The 19469-nt window shown below is 55.4% G+C and overlaps 1 protein-coding gene across 1 annotated transcript in view; it reads left to right on the forward strand.

Moving 5' to 3' along the window:
* Nucleotides 1-19469, forward strand: part of FBN3 (fibrillin 3) — an 88853-nt gene that overhangs the window by 10755 nt on the left and 58629 nt on the right. The window contains exons 10-17 of the mRNA XM_059919175.1: nt 582-734; nt 846-1031; nt 1419-1562; nt 1645-1764; nt 1885-2010; nt 4876-4998; nt 5120-5395; nt 5672-5725. Of these exons, the coding sequence (XP_059775158.1) occupies nt 582-734; nt 846-1031; nt 1419-1562; nt 1645-1764; nt 1885-2010; nt 4876-4998; nt 5120-5395; nt 5672-5725 (1182 nt within the window). The remainder of the gene's footprint in view (nt 1-581; nt 735-845; nt 1032-1418; nt 1563-1644; nt 1765-1884; nt 2011-4875; nt 4999-5119; nt 5396-5671; nt 5726-19469) is intronic.

Consider the following 19469-nt stretch of genomic DNA (forward strand, 5'->3'; position numbering starts at 1 on the left):
CGAGGGCACAGTGGAAGCGTCTGTGGTTCTCGTACCTGGGGAGTCTCCGCCTCAGTCTCCCCAAGAGTTGCAGCCATCAGTCCACCAGTCTGCTCCCCCAGCCCCTCCTCAAATTCACAGCCTCTTAGGTTTCCCCAGAATGCCCAGGGCTGGTAGGCGGGGACACACAGATACAGATCCCAGCATCTCTGCTTGGGCACCCAGCATGACTTCTCACCGGGGCAACCCCCTGAACCAGGGGTCTTCCTCAGTGTGCTCGAATACCCACAGTGACAGGGAGCTTCCTAACAATGCCAGCTTTAGATGTTGGGACACTTTTGCTCAGCATGAGCCCAAGTCTCCCTCCCTGGGGTAATTTGGAAATCTTGGTAATAAGATCCTCAGTGAGGATCGGCCACGTGCCAGATACGGTGCACTCTGCAACACTCTACCGAGGTGAGGTGGGTGCTCTGAGCATCTCCTATCCATGGATGGAGAAACTGAGGCGCAGAGAGGCAAGGAGGTCTGTCCTGGAGATGGTGCTGGTAGAGCTGGGATTTGAAGTCTGTAACGGATCCTCCCAACCCCCCACCCCCCTGCAGACCACCGTGCTGGCACTTGCTTCTCGGCGCTGATCGTGGGCCGCTGTGCCGGAGACCTCGCTGGCCACTATACCCATAGGCAGTGCTGCTGTGATACGGGCAGGTGCTGGGCAGTTGGCCCGGCCCCTGAGCTGTGTCCTCCGCGGGGCTCTGGTGAGTGGCCTGGGGCCACCTCCCACCTTCCTCTGCCCCCAGGGCTTGGCCTGCGGGTTGGGATCCCGGGGCACAACCGAAGGCTTGGCTTCCATCCCCGCTTCCTTGCAGATGAGTTCCAGCGACTGTGTGCCCTGGGCCTCCCGCTGCTGCCCTCCTACCCAGGCCCCTTCCCCGGCCTCCCTGGCTTCGGATCCAGTGGCAGTGTGGGTCCTGGCCTGGGGCCGGCCCAGCACAGGCCCCACGGCTCCAGTGGGCGTGGGGTTCCCAGCCTGGGCCTTGGTGACGCCAACATTGGTGAGGACTTGGGATCCAAGGCTCCTCCCTTGGGGGAAGGGGGTCCAGGCCTCAGAGACATAGAGTCAGGGCTTTGGAGTGTGGGTCCTGGCCTGGGCAGTAGGGATGAAAGTACTGACAGTGGTCTGGGGCTGGGGGTGGATTGGGGATCCAGGCCTCCAGCTCAGGGTTTGGGTTTTGGGTGAGGGTCTAGGGCTGGGGTGGGGGGCTGGGGGTCTCAGCCAGGGTGGAGGTGTGAATCTAGGGCAGGACTCTGGGCTGAAGTGGGAGAGCCTGGCCATAGGGGTAGGGTTCCAGCTTCTTGAGTGGGTGTCTGAACCCGGAGGTGAGGTCCAGACCCAGGGGGCCAGCCCATGCTCGGGTGCCCCACGTCGGCCCTACTCACAGGCACAGCCACGCTGAACCAGACCATTGACATCTGCCGACACTTCACCAACCTGTGTCTCAATGGCCGCTGCCTGCCCACGTCTTCCAGCTACCGCTGCGAGTGTAACATGGGCTACACCCAGGACGTTCGGGGGGAGTGCATTGGTGAGCAGCGGCTGGGGCAGGGGTGGGCTGGGGGCAGGGGGAGCGCCCTGGCGGGCTGGGGCTCAGGGTCCTCTGCCTGCAGACGTGGACGAATGTGCCAGCAGCCCCTGCCACCACGGAGACTGCGTCAACACCCCCGGCTCCTACCACTGCCGGTGCTGGGAGGGCTTTCAGGCGACGCTCACCAAGCAGGAGTGCGTGGGTATGGCCGTCCATCGGAGAGTGGGGGGTGACTGGGAGCGTGGCTGATGGAACCTGCATCTGAATTAGAGCCTGGGGGCTAGGAGGATGCCTGCTGACTGCCCGCCTGCCTCCCCACCAGACATGGACGAGTGCATCGCCAGCAGTGGCCTCTGCCACCACGGCCGCTGCGTCAACACAGCAGGCAGCTTCCAGTGTGTCTGCAATGCAGGCTTTGAGCTCGGCCCCGATGGCAAGAACTGTGTGGGTGAGTTGAGGGTGAGCGGGTGGGGAAGCGGCTTCTGGGCCCCAGTAGCTGCCTTTTGCATCTTGCCACTCCTGTTCCATCCCCCACCTCCCTCCTCACGGTGGGTGCTCTCCTCCCCTTTCTGAGCCGAACCAGCCCATCTGAGATCCTCCTTGTGGTCTGTCCACCCCCTACTCACTCCTTCATTCTCTCCTTCCTGAATTCATTCCCTGAATCCCAGGAAGGGGCCTTTGGGGTAAGACCATGCCATCAGCTGCCTGCCCCTGCCCCTGACTCATGGCCCCTCACCTGTCCTCGAGAGAGTCTGGCCTCTGAGAGAGGTGGGTCAGGACCGTGGAGAGCGCCCCGATCTCAGGCTCCCTGCAGGGTATGGGGGTGCCACCCAAGCTCCCCACAGCTTGTAGGGGCCACCAGGGACTCCCTTTATTCTTTTCTGTCATGCTCTCTGAGGAGACCTGCCTCGCAGTCTTCCCTCATCAGGAAGGATTTTCTTCCTTTCATTCTTTTTTTTTTTTTTTTTTTGCAGAACATTTACTTTCTATTGATTTTTAGATACATTTAGAAAGTTGATTATTAAATTAGCTATTTTCTTAGCATTAACTTTAGGTATAGTAATTTATGTCTGTGCATAAATCATTATTATTTTTATTTGCATTGTTTTTTATTAGTTAGATATCACCTACTGAAAGTAATTTTGATTAATTCATTGTTTTATAATTTTACCATCATGTCTTTTTTTTTTTTTTTTTTTTTAATTTTTGGCCACATTGGGTCTTCGTTGCTGCACACGGGCTTCTCATTGGGGTGGCTTCTCTTGTTGCGGAGCACAGGCTCTAGGCGCACAGGTTTCAGTAGCTGTGGCATGTGGGCTCAGTAGTTGTGGCTTGTGGGCTCTAGAGCGCAGGCTCAGTAGTTGTGGTGCATGGGCTTAGTTGCTCTGAGGCACGTGGGAACTTCCCGGACCAGGGCTTGAACCCGTGTCGCCTGCATTGATAGGCGGATTCTTAACCACTGCACCACCAGGGAAGCCCTACCGTCAAGTCTTTAATATTTCCTTCAGATCTCTGCATAGTCTGTAACCAGTAAGAGTTGAAATCCTTAATCAGTGTTTTTCTTGGTACATATAAATTTTATTTTTTTAATTTATTTTTTGTAGTTGAAGTGTAGTTGATTTACAATGTTGTGTTAGTTTCAGGTGTACAGCAAAGTGATTCAGTTATACATATACATGTATCTATTCTTTTTTGGATTCTTTTCCTTTATGGGTTATTACAAAGTACTGAGTATAGTTCTCTGTGCATTCTTTCATTTTTTAAAAACCTTTTTAGCATCTTTATTGATACATCATTCCATACCATAAAAGTGGCCATTTAAAGTGTACACTTCAATGGCTTGTAGTACAAGCATCACCACAATCTAAGTTTAGAACCTCTTTATCACTTCCTGTCCATTAGTAGTCATTCCAAAATCCTCTCTCTTCCCCCCCAGCCCTCGGCACTAGGCTAATTGACTTTCGGTCTCCATGGATTTGCCTGTTCGGGGCATTTCGTATAAATAGAATCACATACTCGTGGCCTTTTGTGACTGGCTTCTTTCACTGAGTATCATGTTTTCAAGGTCCATCCGTGTTGTAGCAGGTGTCAGAACGTCATTCCTCTTTATTGTCAAATGACATTCCATTATATGAGTAGACCACATTTTGTTTATACCGTCATCAGTTAATGGCTATTTGGGTTGTTCCCACTTTTTGCTGTTGTGGCTAATGCTGCTATGAATGTTCACGTACAAGTTTTGGTGTGGACCTTATATTCATTTATTCTTTTCTTTCCTTCCCTCCCTCCCTCCCTTCTTTCCTTCCTTCCTTTTGGTACAATCCTTTATTGTTCAAAACTGATACTTTGGTAAGCAAATCATTTCTGCACCCACCGCCTTCCTTTAAGTTAGACTGTTTTCTTCTCAGCTGACGGTTTTTGCCCTTTTCTTTTTAAATTCAAGTGAGATTCACACAAGATAAATTTAATCATTTAAAAGTGAAAAATTCTGTGGCGTTTATTTAGTAGTTCCCAATGTTGTGCACCCACATTTACTCAATTTTTTTTCTGCAAGAAAGTAAATGTAGCATTTTTAAGTGAACAATTTGGTGGCACTTAGGATATTTCCAAGGTCGTGCAACGACCATCTCATTTATGCAATTCTTTTTTGCATTTTTAAAAATCGTGGCACAATATACATAGTGTACAATTTACCATTTAACCCTTTTTTTTTCTTTTCCATTATAGTTTATTACAAGATATTGAATATATAGTTCCCTGGGCTATACAGTAGGACCTCGTTGTTTATCTATTTTATGTACAGTAGTGTATATCAGCTCCATTCCTACCCTTTTTTAAGGGAACAGTTTGGTGGCATTTAGTACATTACATAAAGTCATGCAAACACTACCTCATTTTTTCCATTTTTTTTTGCATTTTTTATTGTGGTGAAATATACACAACGTATTTACCATTTTAACCATTTTTAAAGGAACAGTTGGTGGCATTTAGTGCAATGTTGTGTAACCACCACACCTCACTTATTCGACTTTGAACAACTATTTATGGAGCATCTACGGTGTGCCAGGATGGAAGATGCAGACTCGAGCTAGTGGCCCCAGTCTTGCCCCAGGGGAGTTCACACTCCATCAGTTCACTATATCCAAGTCGACATAGTCCCCGACAGTCACATTTTGTCCTGTCAGGGTCGAACTGCCCTGGGAAGGGTCCCTGGAAAAGTGAGAGGGCGGGGCTGGTCTACCTGGCAGGGCTGGCCCAAAGAGGGGTGACTGCTGGGACCCTGCTGGGAACCAGCCTCTCCCGGTGTCCCCAGACCACAACGAGTGTGCCACCACCACCATGTGTGCCAACGGAGTGTGCCTGAACGAGGACGGCAGCTTCACGTGCCTCTGCAAACCGGGCTTCCTGCTGGCGCCCGGTGGCCGCCACTGCGTGGGTGAGGCATGAGGCTGGACCACAGGGGAGTGATGGGGATGGGGAGGAAGAGGTGAGGGGAGGCGGCAAGGGCGGGTGGCGGGGGACTGGGACCTGTCGCAGTCGCCCACGGCCCCCCGCAGACATCGACGAGTGCCAGACACCGGGCATCTGTATGAACGGCCATTGTACCAACACCGAGGGCTCCTTCCGCTGCCACTGCCTGGGGGGGCTCGCGGTGGGCGCGGATGGCCGCGTGTGCGTGGACACCCACGTGCGTAGCACGTGCTACGGGACGCTCGACAAGGGCTCCTGTGCCCGCCCTTTCCCTGGTGCCGTCACCAAATCCGAGTGCTGCTGTGCGAGCCCCGACCACGGGTTTGGGGAGCCCTGCCAGCTGTGTCCTGCCAAGAACTCCGGTGAGGGTCGGCTGCCCCACCTCCACCCGCTTTCCTTTAGTTCTTGCTTCTAGTTTATCACCCAGGGGGCAGGAGGGGACAGTGGTGGGGGGCTTGGCTCCTATGGGGTGGGGGGGGGATTTCTCTCCCCAAGAAGACACGGAAGGAAGTTGCTCTTCCCATTGGGGGGGCATCTTAGTCCCAGACCCTCGCTCAGCTCCAAGGGGCCACGTCTTGGGCGTGGTTTGGGTTCGGCAATGGCCAGTGACCCCTCTCGCTCTGCTCCCGCCACCCCAGACGAGTTCCAGGCCCTGTGCAGCAGCGGTCTTGGTATCACCACGGATGGCAGAGGTGAGTGGGGCAGCGCTGGGACAGAGGGGTGGGGTCGTGGTTGGGCACTGTCAGGTCGCTGGGGCTGCAGTAACAAAGTACCACAGGCTGGGAGACTTCAACAACAGACGTTTATTCTCCCACAGCTCTGGAGAGGCTAAAAGTCCGAGATCAGGGTGTGAGCAGGGATGGCTCTTTCCGAGGCTGTGAGGGAGAGTCTGTCCCATGCCTCTCCCGCAGCTTCTGGCACTTCACTGTTAAATCTTCAGCTGGTAGAAGCATCACCCTGATCTCTGCCTTCATCTTTTTTTTTTTTTTTAAGTTTACAATGTTGTGTTAGTTTCAGGTGTACGGCAAAGTGATTCAGTTATACATACATATCTCTTCTTTTTCAGATTCTTTTCCCTTATAGGTTATTAAAAATATTGAGTTCCCTGTGCTATACCGTAGATCCTTGTTGGTTAACTGTTTTATATAGAGTATTGTGTATATGTTATTCCCAAACTCCTAATTCATCCCCAGGCCCTCTGCCTTCATCTTGTTTTTTCACGCCGTGCAGCTTGCAGGATCTTAGTTCCCCGACCAGGGATTGAACCTGTGCCCTCGGCAGTGAACATGCAGAGGCCTAACCACTGGACCACCAGGGAATTCCCCCTCTGCCTTCCTCTTGACATGGGGTTCTCCTTGTGCGTCTGTGCCCAAATTTCCCCCTTTTATAAGGATACAGTCATATTGGAATGGACTGCGGGTCCACCCTAATGACCTCGCTTTAACTGGATCACCTCTGTAAAGTCCTTGTCTCCAAATAGAGTCACATGCTGAGATCCTGGGGGCTAGGACTCCAACCTATGACACCATCCCTTCCTGAAACAGCCTTTCTGCCTGAGCAAGAAATAAACGGACTTAGAAGAGTCAGATTTCCCATCCACTGCTAGGCCATCAGGGCAGGACAGATGTCCACCCCTCCCCCACCGCCCTGTCAGTTAAAGGGACAGATTCTGCAGCCAGATGCGTGGGTTCGAATCCTGGCCCTACTATTTATTGATTGAATAGCCTCAGGCAAGTTACCTACCATCTCTGTGCCTCCTTGTCTGTACAGTGGAGATAACGGTAAGATCCATTTCAGGGATGTTGTGAGGATCAAATGAGTTAATATGCTTGGCACAAAATAGTAAACATCCTATAATGGTAGTGATTATGATTGCACTTTTTTAAAAAAATTATGTTGCTGCCATATAAACATCTGTTCCATGAGTTCCAAACTGGGGACAGTTTTGCCCCCCCTCCCGAGGGGCCATTTGGCAATGTCTGGACAAATATTGGGGAGGGTGCTACTGGCATCTCCTGGGTAAGGCTGGGAATGCTGCTCAACATCCTACAATGCACAGGACGCCCCCCGTCACAGCAAAGGATGATCTGGCCCCAAATATCCACAGTGCTGAGAAACCCTGGTTTCAAGGGGAAGGAGGCAGGGTCTAGGCTGGAGCTCTGGCCCCAAATATCCACAGTGCTGAGAAACCCTGGTTTCAAGGGGAAGGAGGCAGGGTCTAGGCTGCAGCTCTGGCCCCAAATATCCACAGTGCTGAGAAACCCTGGTTTCAAGGGGAAGGAGGCAGGGTCTAGGCTGGAGCTCTGGCCCCAAATATCCACAGTGCTGAGAAACCCTGGTTTCAAGGGGAAGGAGGCAGGGTCTAGGCTGCAGCTCTGGCCCCAAATATCCACAGTGCTGAGAAACCCTGGTTTCAAGGGGAAGGAGGCAGGGTCTAGGCTGGAGCTCTGGCCCCAAATATCCACAGTGCTGAGAAGCCCTGGTTTCAAGGGGAAGGAGGCAGGGTCTAGGCTGCAGCTCTGGCCCCAAATATCCACAGTGCTGAGAAACCCTGGTTTCAAGGGGAAGGAGGCAGGGTCTAGGCTGCAGCTCTGGCCCCAAATATCCACAGTGCTGAGAAACCCTGGTTTCAAGGGGAAGGAGGCAGGGTCTAGGCTGCAGCTCTGGCCCCAAATATCCACAGTGCTGAGAAACCCTGGTTTCAAGGGGAAGGAGGCAGGGTCTAGGCTGCAGCTCTGGCCCCAAATATCCACAGTGCTGAGAAACCCTGGTTTCAAGGGGAAGGAGGCAGGGTCTAGGCTGCAGCTCTGGCCCCAAATATCCACAGTGCTGAGAAACCCTGGTTTCAAGGGGAAGGAGGCAGGGTCTAGGCTGCAGCTCTGGCCCCAAATATCCACAGTGCTGAGAAGCCGTGGTTTCAAGGGGAAGGAGGCAGGGTCTAGGCTGGAGCTCTGGCCCCAAATATCCACAGTGCTGAGAAACCCTGGTTTCAAGGGGAAGGAGGCAGGGTCTAGGCTGGAGCTCTGGCCCCAAATATCCACAGTGCTGAGAAGCCCTGGTTTCAAGGGGAAGGAGGCAGGGTCTAGGCTGCAGCTCTGGCCCCAAATATCCACAGTGCTGAGAAGCCCTGGTTTCAAGGGGAAGGAGGCAGGGTCTAGGCTGGAGCTCTGGCCCCAAATATCCACAGTGCTGAGAAGCCCTGGTTTCAAGGTGAAGGAGGCAGGGTCTAGGCTGGAGCTCTGGCCCCAAATATCCACAGTGCTGAGAAGCCCTGGTTTCAAGGGGAAGGAGGCAGGGTCTAGGCTGCAGCTCTGGCCCCAAATATCCACAGTGCTGAGAAACCCTGGTTTCAAGGGGAAGGAGGCAGGGTCTAGGCTGCAGCTCTGGCCCCAAATATCCACAGTGCTGAGAAACCCTGGTTTCAAGGTGAAGGAGGCAGGGTCTAGGCTGCAGCTCTGGCCCCAAATATCCACAGTGCTGAGAAACCCTGGTTTCAAGGGGAAGGAGGCAGGGTCTAGGCTGGAGCTCTGGCCCCAAATATCCACAGTGCTGAGAAACCCTGGTTTCAAGGGGAAGGAAGCAGGGTCTAGGCTGCAGCTCTGGCCCCAAATATCCACAGTGCTGAGAAACCCTGGTTTCAAGGGGAAGGAGGCAGGGTCTAGGCTGCAGCTCTGGCCCCAATTATCCACAGTGCTGAGAAACCCTGGTTTCAAGGGGAAGGAGGCAGGGTCTAGGCTGCAGCTCTGGCCGCAAATATCCACAGTGCTGAGAAACCCTGGTTTCAAGGGGAAGGAGGCAGGGTCTAGGCTGCAGCTCTGGCCCCAAATATCCACAGTGCTGAGAAGCCCTGGTTTCAAGGGGAAGGAGGCAGGGTCTAGGCTGCAGCTCTGGCCCCAAATATCCACAGTGCTGAGAAGCCCTGGTTTCAAGGGGAAGGAGGCAGGGTCTAGGCTGGAGCTCTGGCCCCAAATATCCACAGTGCTGAGAAACCCTGGTTTCAAGGGGAAGGAGGCAGGGTCTAGGCTGGAGCTCTGGCCCCAAATATCCACAGTGCTGAGAAGCCCTGGTTTCAAGGGGAAGGAGGCAGGGTCTAGGCTGCAGCTCTGGCCCCAAATATCCACAGTGCTGAGAAACCCTGGTTTCAAGGGGAAGGAGGCAGGGTCTAGGCTGCAGCTCTGGCCCCAAATATCCACAGTGCTGAGAAACCCTGGTTTCAAGGGGAAGGAGGCAGGGTCTAGGCTGCAGCTCTGGCCCCAAATATCCACAGTGCTGAGAAACCCTGGTTTCAAGGGGAAGGAGGCAGGGTCTAGGCTGCAGCTCTGGCCCCAAATATCCACAGTGCTGAGAAACCCTGGTTTCAAGGGGAAGGAGGCAGGGTCTAGGCTGCAGCTCTGGCCCCAAATATCCACAGTGCTGAGAAACCCTGGTTTCAAGGGGAAGGAGGCAGGGTCTAGGCTGCAGCTCTGGCCCCAAATATCCACAGTGCTGAGAAACCCTGGTTTCAAGGGGAAGGAGGCAGGGTCTAGGCTGCAGCTCTGGCCCCAAATATCCACAGTGCTGAGAAACCCTGGTTTCAAGGGGAAGGAGGCAGGGTCTAGGCTGCAGCTCTGGCCCCAATTATCCACAGTGCTGAGAAACCCTGGTTTCAAGGGGAAGGAGGCAGGGTCTAGGCTGCAGCTCTGGCCCCAAATATCCACAGTGCTGAGAAGCCCTGGTTTCAAGGGGAAGGAGGCAGGGTCTAGGCTGGAGCTCTGGCCCCAAATATCCACAGTGCTGAGAAACCCTGGTTTCAAGGGGAAGGAGGCAGGGTCTAGGCTGGAGCTCTGGCCCCAAATATCCACAGTGCTGAGAAGCCCTGGTTTCAAGGGGAAGGAGGCAGGGTCTAGGCTGGAGCTCTGGCCCCAAATATCCACAGTGCTGAGAAACCCTGGTTTCAAGGGGAAGGAGGTAGGGTCTAGGCTGGAGCTCTGGCCCCAAATATCCACAGTGCTGAGAAACCCTGGTTTCAAGGGGAAGGAGGCAGGGTCTAGGCTGCAGCTCTGGCCCCAAATATCCACAGTGCTGAGAAACCCTGGTTTCAAGGGGAAGGAGGCAGGGTCTAGGCTGCAGCTCTGGCCCCAATTATCCACAGTGCTGAGAAACCCTGGTTTCAAGGGGAAGGAGGCAGGGTCTAGGCTGCAGCTCTGGCCGCAAATATCCACAGTGCTGAGAAACCCTGGTTTCAAGGGGAAGGAGGCAGGGTCTAGGCTGGAGCTCTGGCCCCAAATATCCACAGTGCTGAGAAGCCCTGGTTTCAAGGGGAAGGAGGCAGGGTCTAGGCTGCAGCTCTGGCCCCAAATATCCACAGTGCTGAGAAGCCCTGGTTTCAAGGGGAAGGAGGCAGGGTCTAGGCTGCAGCTCTGGCCCCAAATATCCACAGTGCTGAGAAGCCCTGGTTTGAAGGGGAAGGAGGCAGGGTCTAGGCTGGAGCTCTGGCCCCAAATATCCACAGTGCTGAGAAGCCCTGGTTTCAAGGGGAAGGAGGCAGGGTCTAGGCTGGAGCTCTGGCCCCAAATATCCACAGTGCTGAGAAACCCTGGTTTCAAGGGGAAGGAGGCAGGGTCTAGGCTGCAGCTCTGGCCCCAAATATCCACAGTGCTGAGAAGCCCTGGTTTCAAGGGGAAGGAGGCAGGGTCTAGGCTGGAGCTCTGGCCGCAAATATCCACAGTGCTGAGAAACCCTGGTTTCAAGGGGAAGGAGGCAGGGTCTAGGCTGGAGCTCTGGCCCCAAATATCCACAGTGCTGAGAAACCCTGGTTTCAAGGGGAAGGAGGCAGGGTCTAGGCTGCAGCTCTGGCCCCAAATATCCACAGTGCTGAGAAACCCTGGTTTCAAGGGGAAGGAGGCAGGGTCTAGGCTGCAGCTCTGGCCCCAATTATCCACAGTGCTGAGAAACCCTGGTTTCAAGGGGAAGGAGGCAGGGTCTAGGCTGCAGCTCTGGCCGCAAATATCCACAGTGCTGAGAAACCCTGGTTTCAAGGGGAAGGAGGCAGGGTCTAGGCTGGAGCTCTGGCCCCAAATATCCACAGTGCTGAGAAACCCTGGTTTCAAGGGGAAGGAGGCAGGGTCTAGGCTGCAGCTCTGGCCCCAAATATCCACAGTGCTGAGAAACCCTGGTTTCAAGGGGAAGGAGGCAGGGTCTAGGCTGGAGCTCTGGCCCCAAATATCCACAGTGCTGAGAAGCCCTGGTTTCAAGGTGAAGGAGGCAGGGTCTAGGCTGCAGCTCTGGCCCCAAATATCCACAGTGCTGAGAAACCCTGGTTTCAAGGGGAAGGAGGCAGGGTCTAGGCTGCAGCTCTGGCCCCAAATATCCACAGTGCTGAGAAACCCTGGTTTCAAGGGGAAGGAGGCAGGGTCTAGGCTGCAGCTCTGGCCCCAAATATCCACAGTGCTGAGAAACCCTGGTTTCAAGGGGAAGGAGGCAGGGTCTAGGCTGCAGCTCTGGCCCCAAATATCCACAGTGCTGAGAAACCCTGGTTTCAAGGGGAAGGAGGCAGGGTCTAGGCTGCAGCTCTGGCCCCAAATATCCACAGTGCTGAGAAGCCGTGGTTTCAAGGGGAAGGAGGCAGGGTCTAGGCTGGAGCTCTGGCCCCAAATATCCACAGTGCTGAGAAACCCTGGTTTCAAGGGGAAGGAGGCAGGGTCTAGGCTGGAGCTCTGGCCCCAAATATCCACAGTGCTGAGAAGCCCTGGTTTCAAGGGGAAGGAGGCAGGGTCTAGGCTGCAGCTCTGGCCCCAAATATCCACAGTGCTGAGAAGCCCTGGTTTCAAGGGGAAGGAGGCAGGGTCTAGGCTGGAGCTCTGGCCCCAAATATCCACAGTGCTGAGAAGCCGTGGTTTCAAGGGGAAGGAGGCAGGGTCTAGGCTGGAGCTCTGGCCCCAAATATCCACAGTGCTGAGAAGCCCTGGTTTCAAGGTGAAGGAGGCAGGGTCTAGGCTGGAGCTCTGGCCCCAAATATCCACAGTGCTGAGAAGCCCTGGTTTCAAGGGGAAGGAGGCAGGGTCTAGGCTGCAGCTCTGGCCCCAAATATCCACAGTGCTGAGAAACCCTGGTTTCAAGGGGAAGGAGGCAGGGTCTAGGCTGCAGCTCTGGCCCCAAATATCCACAGTGCTGAGAAACCCTGGTTTCAAGGGGAAGGAGGCAGGGTCTAGGCTGCAGCTCTGGCCCCAAATATCCACAGTGCTGAGAAACCCTGGTTTCAAGGGGAAGGAGGCAGGGTCTAGGCTGGAGCTCTGGCCCCAAATATCCACAGTGCTGAGAAACCCTGGTTTCAAGGGGAAGGAAGCAGGGTCTAGGCTGCAGCTCTGGCCCCAAATATCCACAGTGCTGAGAAACCCTGGTTTCAAGGGGAAGGAGGCAGGGTCTAGGCTGCAGCTCTGGCCCCAATTATCCACAGTGCTGAGAAACCCTGGTTTCAAGGGGAAGGAGGCAGGGTCTAGGCTGCAGCTCTGGCCGCAAATATCCACAGTGCTGAGAAACCCTGGTTTCAAGGGGAAGGAGGCAGGGTCTAGGCTGCAGCTCTGGCCCCAAATATCCACAGTGCTGAGAAGCCCTGGTTTCAAGGGGAAGGAGGCAGGGTCTAGGCTGCAGCTCTGGCCCCAAATATCCACAGTGCTGAGAAGCCCTGGTTTCAAGGGGAAGGAGGCAGGGTCTAGGCTGGAGCTCTGGCCCCAAATATCCACAGTGCTGAGAAACCCTGGTTTCAAGGGGAAGGAGGCAGGGTCTAGGCTGGAGCTCTGGCCCCAAATATCCACAGTGCTGAGAAGCCCTGGTTTCAAGGGGAAGGAGGCAGGGTCTAGGCTGCAGCTCTGGCCGCAAATATCCACAGTGCTGAGAAACCCTGGTTTCAAGGGGAAGGAGGCAGGGTCTAGGCTGCAGCTCTGGCCCCAAATATCCACAGTGCTGAGAAACCCTGGTTTCAAGGGGAAGGAGGCAGGGTCTAGGCTGCAGCTCTGGCCGCAAATATCCACAGTGCTGAGAAACCCTGGTTTCAAGGGGAAGGAGGCAGGGTCTAGGCTGCAGCTCTGGCCCCAAATATCCACAGTGCTGAGAAGCCCTGGTTTCAAGGGGAAGGAGGCAGGGTCTAGGCTGCAGCTCTGGCCCCAAATATCCACAGTGCTGAGAAGCCCTGGTTTCAAGGGGAAGGAGGCAGGGTCTAGGCTGGAGCTCTGGCCCCAAATATCCACAGTGCTGAGAAACCCTGGTTTCAAGGGGAAGGAGGCAGGGTCTAGGCTGGAGCTCTGGCCCCAAATATCCACAGTGCTGAGAAGCCCTGGTTTCAAGGGGAAGGAGGCAGGGTCTAGGCTGCAGCTCTGGCCGCAAATATCCACAGTGCTGAGAAACCCTGGTTTCAAGGGGAAGGAGGCAGGGTCTAGGCTGCAGCTCTGGCCCCAAATATCCACAGTGCTGAGAAACCCTGGTTTCAAGGGGAAGGAGGCAGGGTCTAGGCTGCAGCTCTGGCCCCAAATATCCACAGTGCTGAGAAACCCTGGTTTCAAGGGGAAGGAGGCAGGGTCTAGGCTGCAGCTCTGGCCCCAAATATCCACAGTGCTGAGAAACCCTGGTTTCAAGGGGAAGGAGGCAGGGTCTAGGCTGCAGCTCTGGCCCCAAATATCCACAGTGCTGAGAAACCCTGGTTTCAAGGGGAAGGAGGCAGGGTCTAGGCTGCAGCTCTGGCCCCAAATATCCACAGTGCTGAGAAGCCGTGGTTTCAAGGGGAAGGAGGCAGGGTCTAGGCTGGAGCTCTGGCCCCAAATATCCACAGTGCTGAGAAACCCTGGTTTCAAGGGGAAGGAGGCAGGGTCTAGGCTGCAGCTCTGGCCCCAAATATCCACAGTGCTGAGAAGCCCTGGTTTGAAGGGGAAGGAGGCAGGGTCTAGGCTGGAGCTCTGGCCCCAAATATCCACAGTGCTGAGAAGCCGTGGTTTCAAGGGGAAGGAGGCAGGGTCTAGGCTGCAGCTCTGGCCCCAAATATCCACAGTGCTGAGAAGCCGTGGTTTCAAGGGGAAGGAGGCAGGGTCTAGGCTGGAGCTCTGGCCCCAAATATCCACAGTGCTGAGAAGCCCTGGTTTCAAGGTGAAGGAGGCAGGGTCTAGGCTGGAGCTCTGGCCCCAAATATCCACAGTGCTGAGAAGCCCTGGTTTCAAGGTGAAGGAGGCAGGGTCTAGGCTGCAGCTCTGGCCCCAAATATCCACAGTGCTGAGAAACCCTGGTTTCAAGGTGAAGGAGGCAGGGTCTAGGCTGCAGCTCTGGCCCCAAATATCCACAGTGCTGAGAAGCCCTGGTTTCAAGGGGAAGGAGGCAGGGTCTAGGCTGGAGCTCTGGCCCCAAATATCCACAGTGCTGAGAAACCCTGGTTTCAAGGGGAAGGAGGCAGGGTCTAGGCTGGAGCTCTGGCCCCAAATATCCACAGTGCTGAGAAGCCCTGGTTTCAAGGGGAAGGAGGCAGGGTCTAGGCTGGAGCTCTGGCCCCAAATATCCACAGTGCTGAGAAACCCTGGTTTCAAGGGGAAGGAGGCAGGGTCTAGGCTGGAGCTCTGGCCCCAAATATCCACAGTGCTGAGAAACCCTGGTTTCAAGGGGAAGGAGGCAGGGTCTAGGCTGCAGCTCTGGCCCCAAATATCCACAGTGCTGAGAAACCCTGGTTTCAAGGGGAAGGAGGCAGGGTCTAGGCTGCAGCTCTGGCCCCAATTATCCACAGTGCTGAGAAACCCTGGTTTCAAGGGGAAGGAGGCAGGGTCTAGGCTGCAGCTCTGGCCGCAAATATCCACAGTGCTGAGAAACCCTGGTTTCAAGGGGAAGGAGGCAGGGTCTAGGCTGGAGCTCTGGCCCCAAATATCCACAGTGCTGAGAAACCCTGGTTTCAAGGGGAAGGAGGCAGGGTCTAGGCTGCAGCTCTGGCCCCAAATATCCACAGTGCTGAGAAACCCTGGTTTCAAGGGGAAGGAGGCAGGGTCTAGGCTGGAGCTCTGGCCCCAAATATCCACAGTGCTGAGAAGCCCTGGTTTCAAGGTGAAGGAGGCAGGGTCTAGGCTGCAGCTCTGGCCCCAAATATCCACAGTGCTGAGAAACCCTGGTTTCAAGGGGAAGGAGGCAGGGTCTAGGCTGCAGCTCTGGCCCCAAATATCCACAGTGCTGAGAAACCCTGGTTTCAAGGGGAAGGAGGCAGGGTCTAGGCTGCAGCTCTGGCCCCAAATATCCACAGTGCTGAGAAACCCTGGTTTCAAGGGGAAGGAGGCAGGGTCTAGGCTGCAGCTCTGGCCCCAAATATCCACAGTGCTGAGAAACCCTGGTTTCAAGGGGAAGGAGGCAGGGTCTAGGCTGCAGCTCTGGCCCCAAATATCCACAGTGCTGAGAAGCCGTGGTTTCAAGGGGAAGGAGGCAGGGTCTAGGCTGGAGCTCTGGCCCCAAATATCCACAGTGCTGAGAAACCCTGGTTTCAAGGGGAAGGAGGCAGGGTCTAGGCTGGAGCTCTGGCCCCAAATATCCACAGTGCTGAGAAGCCCTGGTTTCAAGGGGAAGGAGGCAGGGTCTAGGCTGCAGCTCTGGCCCCAAATATCCACAGTGCTGAGAAGCCCTGGTTTCAAGGGGAAGGAGGCAGGGTCTAGGCTGCAGCTCTGGCCCCAAATATCCACAGTGCTGAGAAGCCGTGGTTTCAAGGGGAAGGAGGCAGGGTCTAGGCTGGAGCTCTGGCCCCAAATATCCACAGTGCTGAGAAGCCCTGGTTTCAAGGTGAAGGAGGCAGGGTCTAGGCTGGAGCTCTGGCCCCAAATATCCACAGTGCTGAGAAGCCCTGGTTTCAAGGGGAAGGAGGCAGGGTCTAGGCTGCAGCTCTGGCCCCAAATATCCACAGTGCTGAGAAACCCTGGTTTCAAGGGGAAGGAGGCAGGGTCTAGGCTGCAGCTCTGGCCCCAAATATCCACAGTGCTGAGAAACCCTGGTTTCAAGGGGAAGGAGGCAGGGTCTAGGCTGCAGCTCTGGCCCCAAATATCCACAGTGCTGAGAAACCCTGGTTTCAAGGGGAAGGAGGCAGGGTCTAGGCTGGAGCTCTGGCCCCAAATATCCACAGTGCTGAGAAACCCTGGTTTCAAGGGGAAGGAAGCAGGGTCTAGGCTGCAGCTCTGGCCCCAAATATCCACAGTGCTGAGAAACCCTGGTTTCAAGGGGAAGGAGGCAGGGTCTAGGCTGCAGCTCTGGCCCCAATTATCCACAGTGCTGAGAAACCCTGGTTTCAAGGGGAAGGAGGCAGGGTCTAGGCTGCAGCTCTGGCCGCAAATATCCACAGTGCTGAGAAACCCTGGTTTCAAGGGGAAGGAGGCAGGGTCTAGGCTGCAGCTCTGGCCCCAAATATCCACAGTGCTGAGAAGCCCTGGTTTCAAGGGGAAGGAGGCAGGGTCTAGGCTGCAGCTCTGGCCCCAAATATCCACAGTGCTGAGAAGCCCTGGTTTCAAGGGGAAGGAGGCAGGGTCTAGGCTGGAGCTCTGGCCCCAAATATCCACAGTGCTGAGAAACCCTGGTTTCAAGGGGAAGGAGGCAGGGTCTAGGCTGGAGCTCTGGCCCCAAATATCCACAGTGCTGAGAAGCCCTGGTTTCAAGGGGAAGGAGGCAGGGTCTAGGCTGCAGCTCTGGCCGCAAATATCCACAGTGCTGAGAAACCCTGGTTTCAAGGGGAAGGAGGCAGGGTCTAGGCTGCAGCTCTGGCCCCAAATATCCACAGTGCTGAGAAACCCTGGTTTCAAGGGGAAGGAGGCAGGGTCTAGGCTGCAGCTCTGGCCCCAAATATCCACAGTGCTGAGAAACCCTGGTTTCAAGGGGAAGGAGGCAGGGTCTAGGCTGCAGCTCTGGCCCCAAATATCCACAGTGCTGAGAAACCCTGGTTTCAAGGGGAAGGAGGCAGGGTCTAGGCTGCAGCTCTGGCCCCAAATATCCACAGTGCTGAGAAACCCTGGTTTCAAGGGGAAGGAGGCAGGGTCTAGGCTGCAGCTCTGGCCCCAAATATCCACAGTGCTGAGAAGCCGTGGTTTCAAGGGGAAGGAGGCAGGGTCTAGGCTGGAGCTCTGGCCACAAATATCCACAGTGCTGAGAAACCCTGGTTTCAAGGGGAAGGAGGCAGGGTCTAGGCTGGAGCTCTGGCCCCAAATATCCACAGTGCTGAGAAGCCCTGGTTTCAAGGGGAAGGAGGCAGGGTCTAGGCTGCAGCTCTGGCCCCAAATATCCACAGTGCTGAGAAGCCCTGGTTTCAAGGGGAAGGAGGCAGGGTCTAGGCTGCAGCTCTGGCCCCAAATATCCACAGTGCTGAGAAGCCCTGGTTTGAAGGGGAAGGAGGCAGGGTCTAGGCTGGAGCTCTGGCCCCAAATATCCACAGTGCTGAGAAGCCGTGGTTTCAAGGGGAAGGAGGCAGGGTCTAGGCTGCAGCTCTGGCCCCAAATATCCACAGTGCTGAGAAGCCGTGGTTTCAAGGGGAAGGAGGCAGGGTCTAGGCTGGAGCTCTGGCCCCAAATATCCACAGTGCTGAGAAGCCCTGGTTTCAAGGGGAAGGAGGCAGGGTCTAGGCTGGAGCTCTGGCCCCAAATATCCACAGTGCTGAGAAGCCCTGGTTTCAAGGGGAAGGAGGCAGGGTCTAGGCTGGAGCTCTGGCCCCAAATATCCACAGTGCTGAGAAGCCCTGGTTTCAAGGTGAAGGAGGCAGGGTCTAGGCTGCAGCTCTGGCCCCAAATATCCACAGTGCTGAGAAACCCTGGTTTCAAGGGGAAGGAGGCAGGGTCTAGGCTGCAGCTCTGGCCCCAAATATCCACAGTGCTGAGAAGCCCTGGTTTCAAGGGGAAGGAGGCAGGGTCTAGGCTGGAGCTCTGGCCCCAAATATCCACAGTGCTGAGAAACCCTGGTTTCAAGGGGAAGGAGGCAGGGTCTAGGCTGGAGCTCTGGCCCCAAATATCCACAGTGCTGAGAAGCCCTGGTTTCAAGGGGAAGGAGGCAGGGTCTAGGCTGGAGCTCTGGCCCCAAATATCCACAGTGCTGAGAAACCCTGGTTTCAAGGGGAAGGAGGCAGGGTCTAGGCTGGAGCTCTGGCCCCAAATATCCACAGTGCTGAGAAACCCTGGTTTCAAGGGGAAGGAGGCAGGGTCTAGGCTGCAGCTCTGGCCCCAAATATCCACAGTGCTGAGAAACCCTGGTTTCAAGGGGAAGGAGGCAGGGTCTAGGCTGCAGCTCTGGCCCCAATTATCCACAGTGCTGAGAAACCCTGGTTTCAAGGGGAAGGAGGCAGGGTCTAGGCTGCAGCTCTGGCCCCAAATATCCACAGTGCTGAGAAGCCCTGGTTTCAAGGGGAAGGAGGCAGGGTCTAGGCTGGAGCTCTGGCCCCAAATATCCACAGTGCTGAGAAACCCTGGTTTCAAGGGGAAGGAGGCAGGGTCTAGGCTGGAGCTCTGGCCCCAAATATCCACAGTGCTGAGAAGCCCTGGTTTCAAGGGGAAGGAGGCAGGGTGTAGGCTGGAGCTCTGGCCCCAAATATCCACAGTGCTGAGAAACCCTGGTTTCAAGGGGAAGGAGGTAGGGTCTAGGCTGGAGCTCTGGCCCCAAATATCCACAGTGCTGAGAAACCCTGGTTTCAAGGGGAAGGAGGCAGGGTCTAGGCTGCAGCTCTGGCCCCAAATATCCACAGTGCTGAGAAACCCTGGTTTCAAGGGGAAGGAGGCAGGGTCTAGGCTGCAGCTCTGGCCCCAATTATCCACAGTGCTGAGAAACCCTGGTTTCAAGGGGAAGGAGGCAGGGTCTAGGCTGCAGCTCTGGCCGCAAATATCCACAGTGCTGAGAAACCCTGGTTTCAAGGGGAAGGAGGCAGGGTCTAGGCTGGAGCTCTGGCCCCAAATATCCACAGTGCTGAGAAACCCTGGTTTCAAGGGGAAGGAGGCAGGGTCTAGGCTGCAGCTCTGGCCCCAAATATCCACAGTGCTGAGAAACCCTGGTTTCAAGGGGAAGGAGGCAGGGTCTAGGCTGGAGCTCTGGCCCCAAATATCCACAGTGCTGAGAAGGCCTGGTTTCAAGGGGAAGGAGGCAGGGTCTAGGCTGCAGCTCTGGCCCCAAATATCCACAGTGCTGAGAAGCCCTGGTTTCAAGGGGAAGGAGGCAGGGTCTAGGCTGCAGCTCTGGCCCCAAATATCCACAGTGCTGAGAAGCCCTGGTTTCAAGGGGAAGGAGGCAGGGTCTAGGCTGCAGCTCTGGCCCCAAATATCCACAGTGCTGAGAAACCCTGGTTTCAAGGGGAAGGAGGCAGGGTCTAGGCTGCAGCTCTGGCCCCAAATATCCACAGTGCTGAGAAACCCTGGTTTCAAGGGGAAGGAGGCAGGGTCTAGGCTGGAGCTCTGGCCCCAAATATCCACAGTGCTGAGAAGCCCTGGT

The sequence above is a fragment of the Balaenoptera ricei genome, chromosome 3, assembly GCF_028023285.1.
Source record: "Balaenoptera ricei isolate mBalRic1 chromosome 3, mBalRic1.hap2, whole genome shotgun sequence".
Classification (NCBI taxonomy): domain Eukaryota; kingdom Metazoa; phylum Chordata; class Mammalia; order Artiodactyla; family Balaenopteridae; genus Balaenoptera; species Balaenoptera ricei.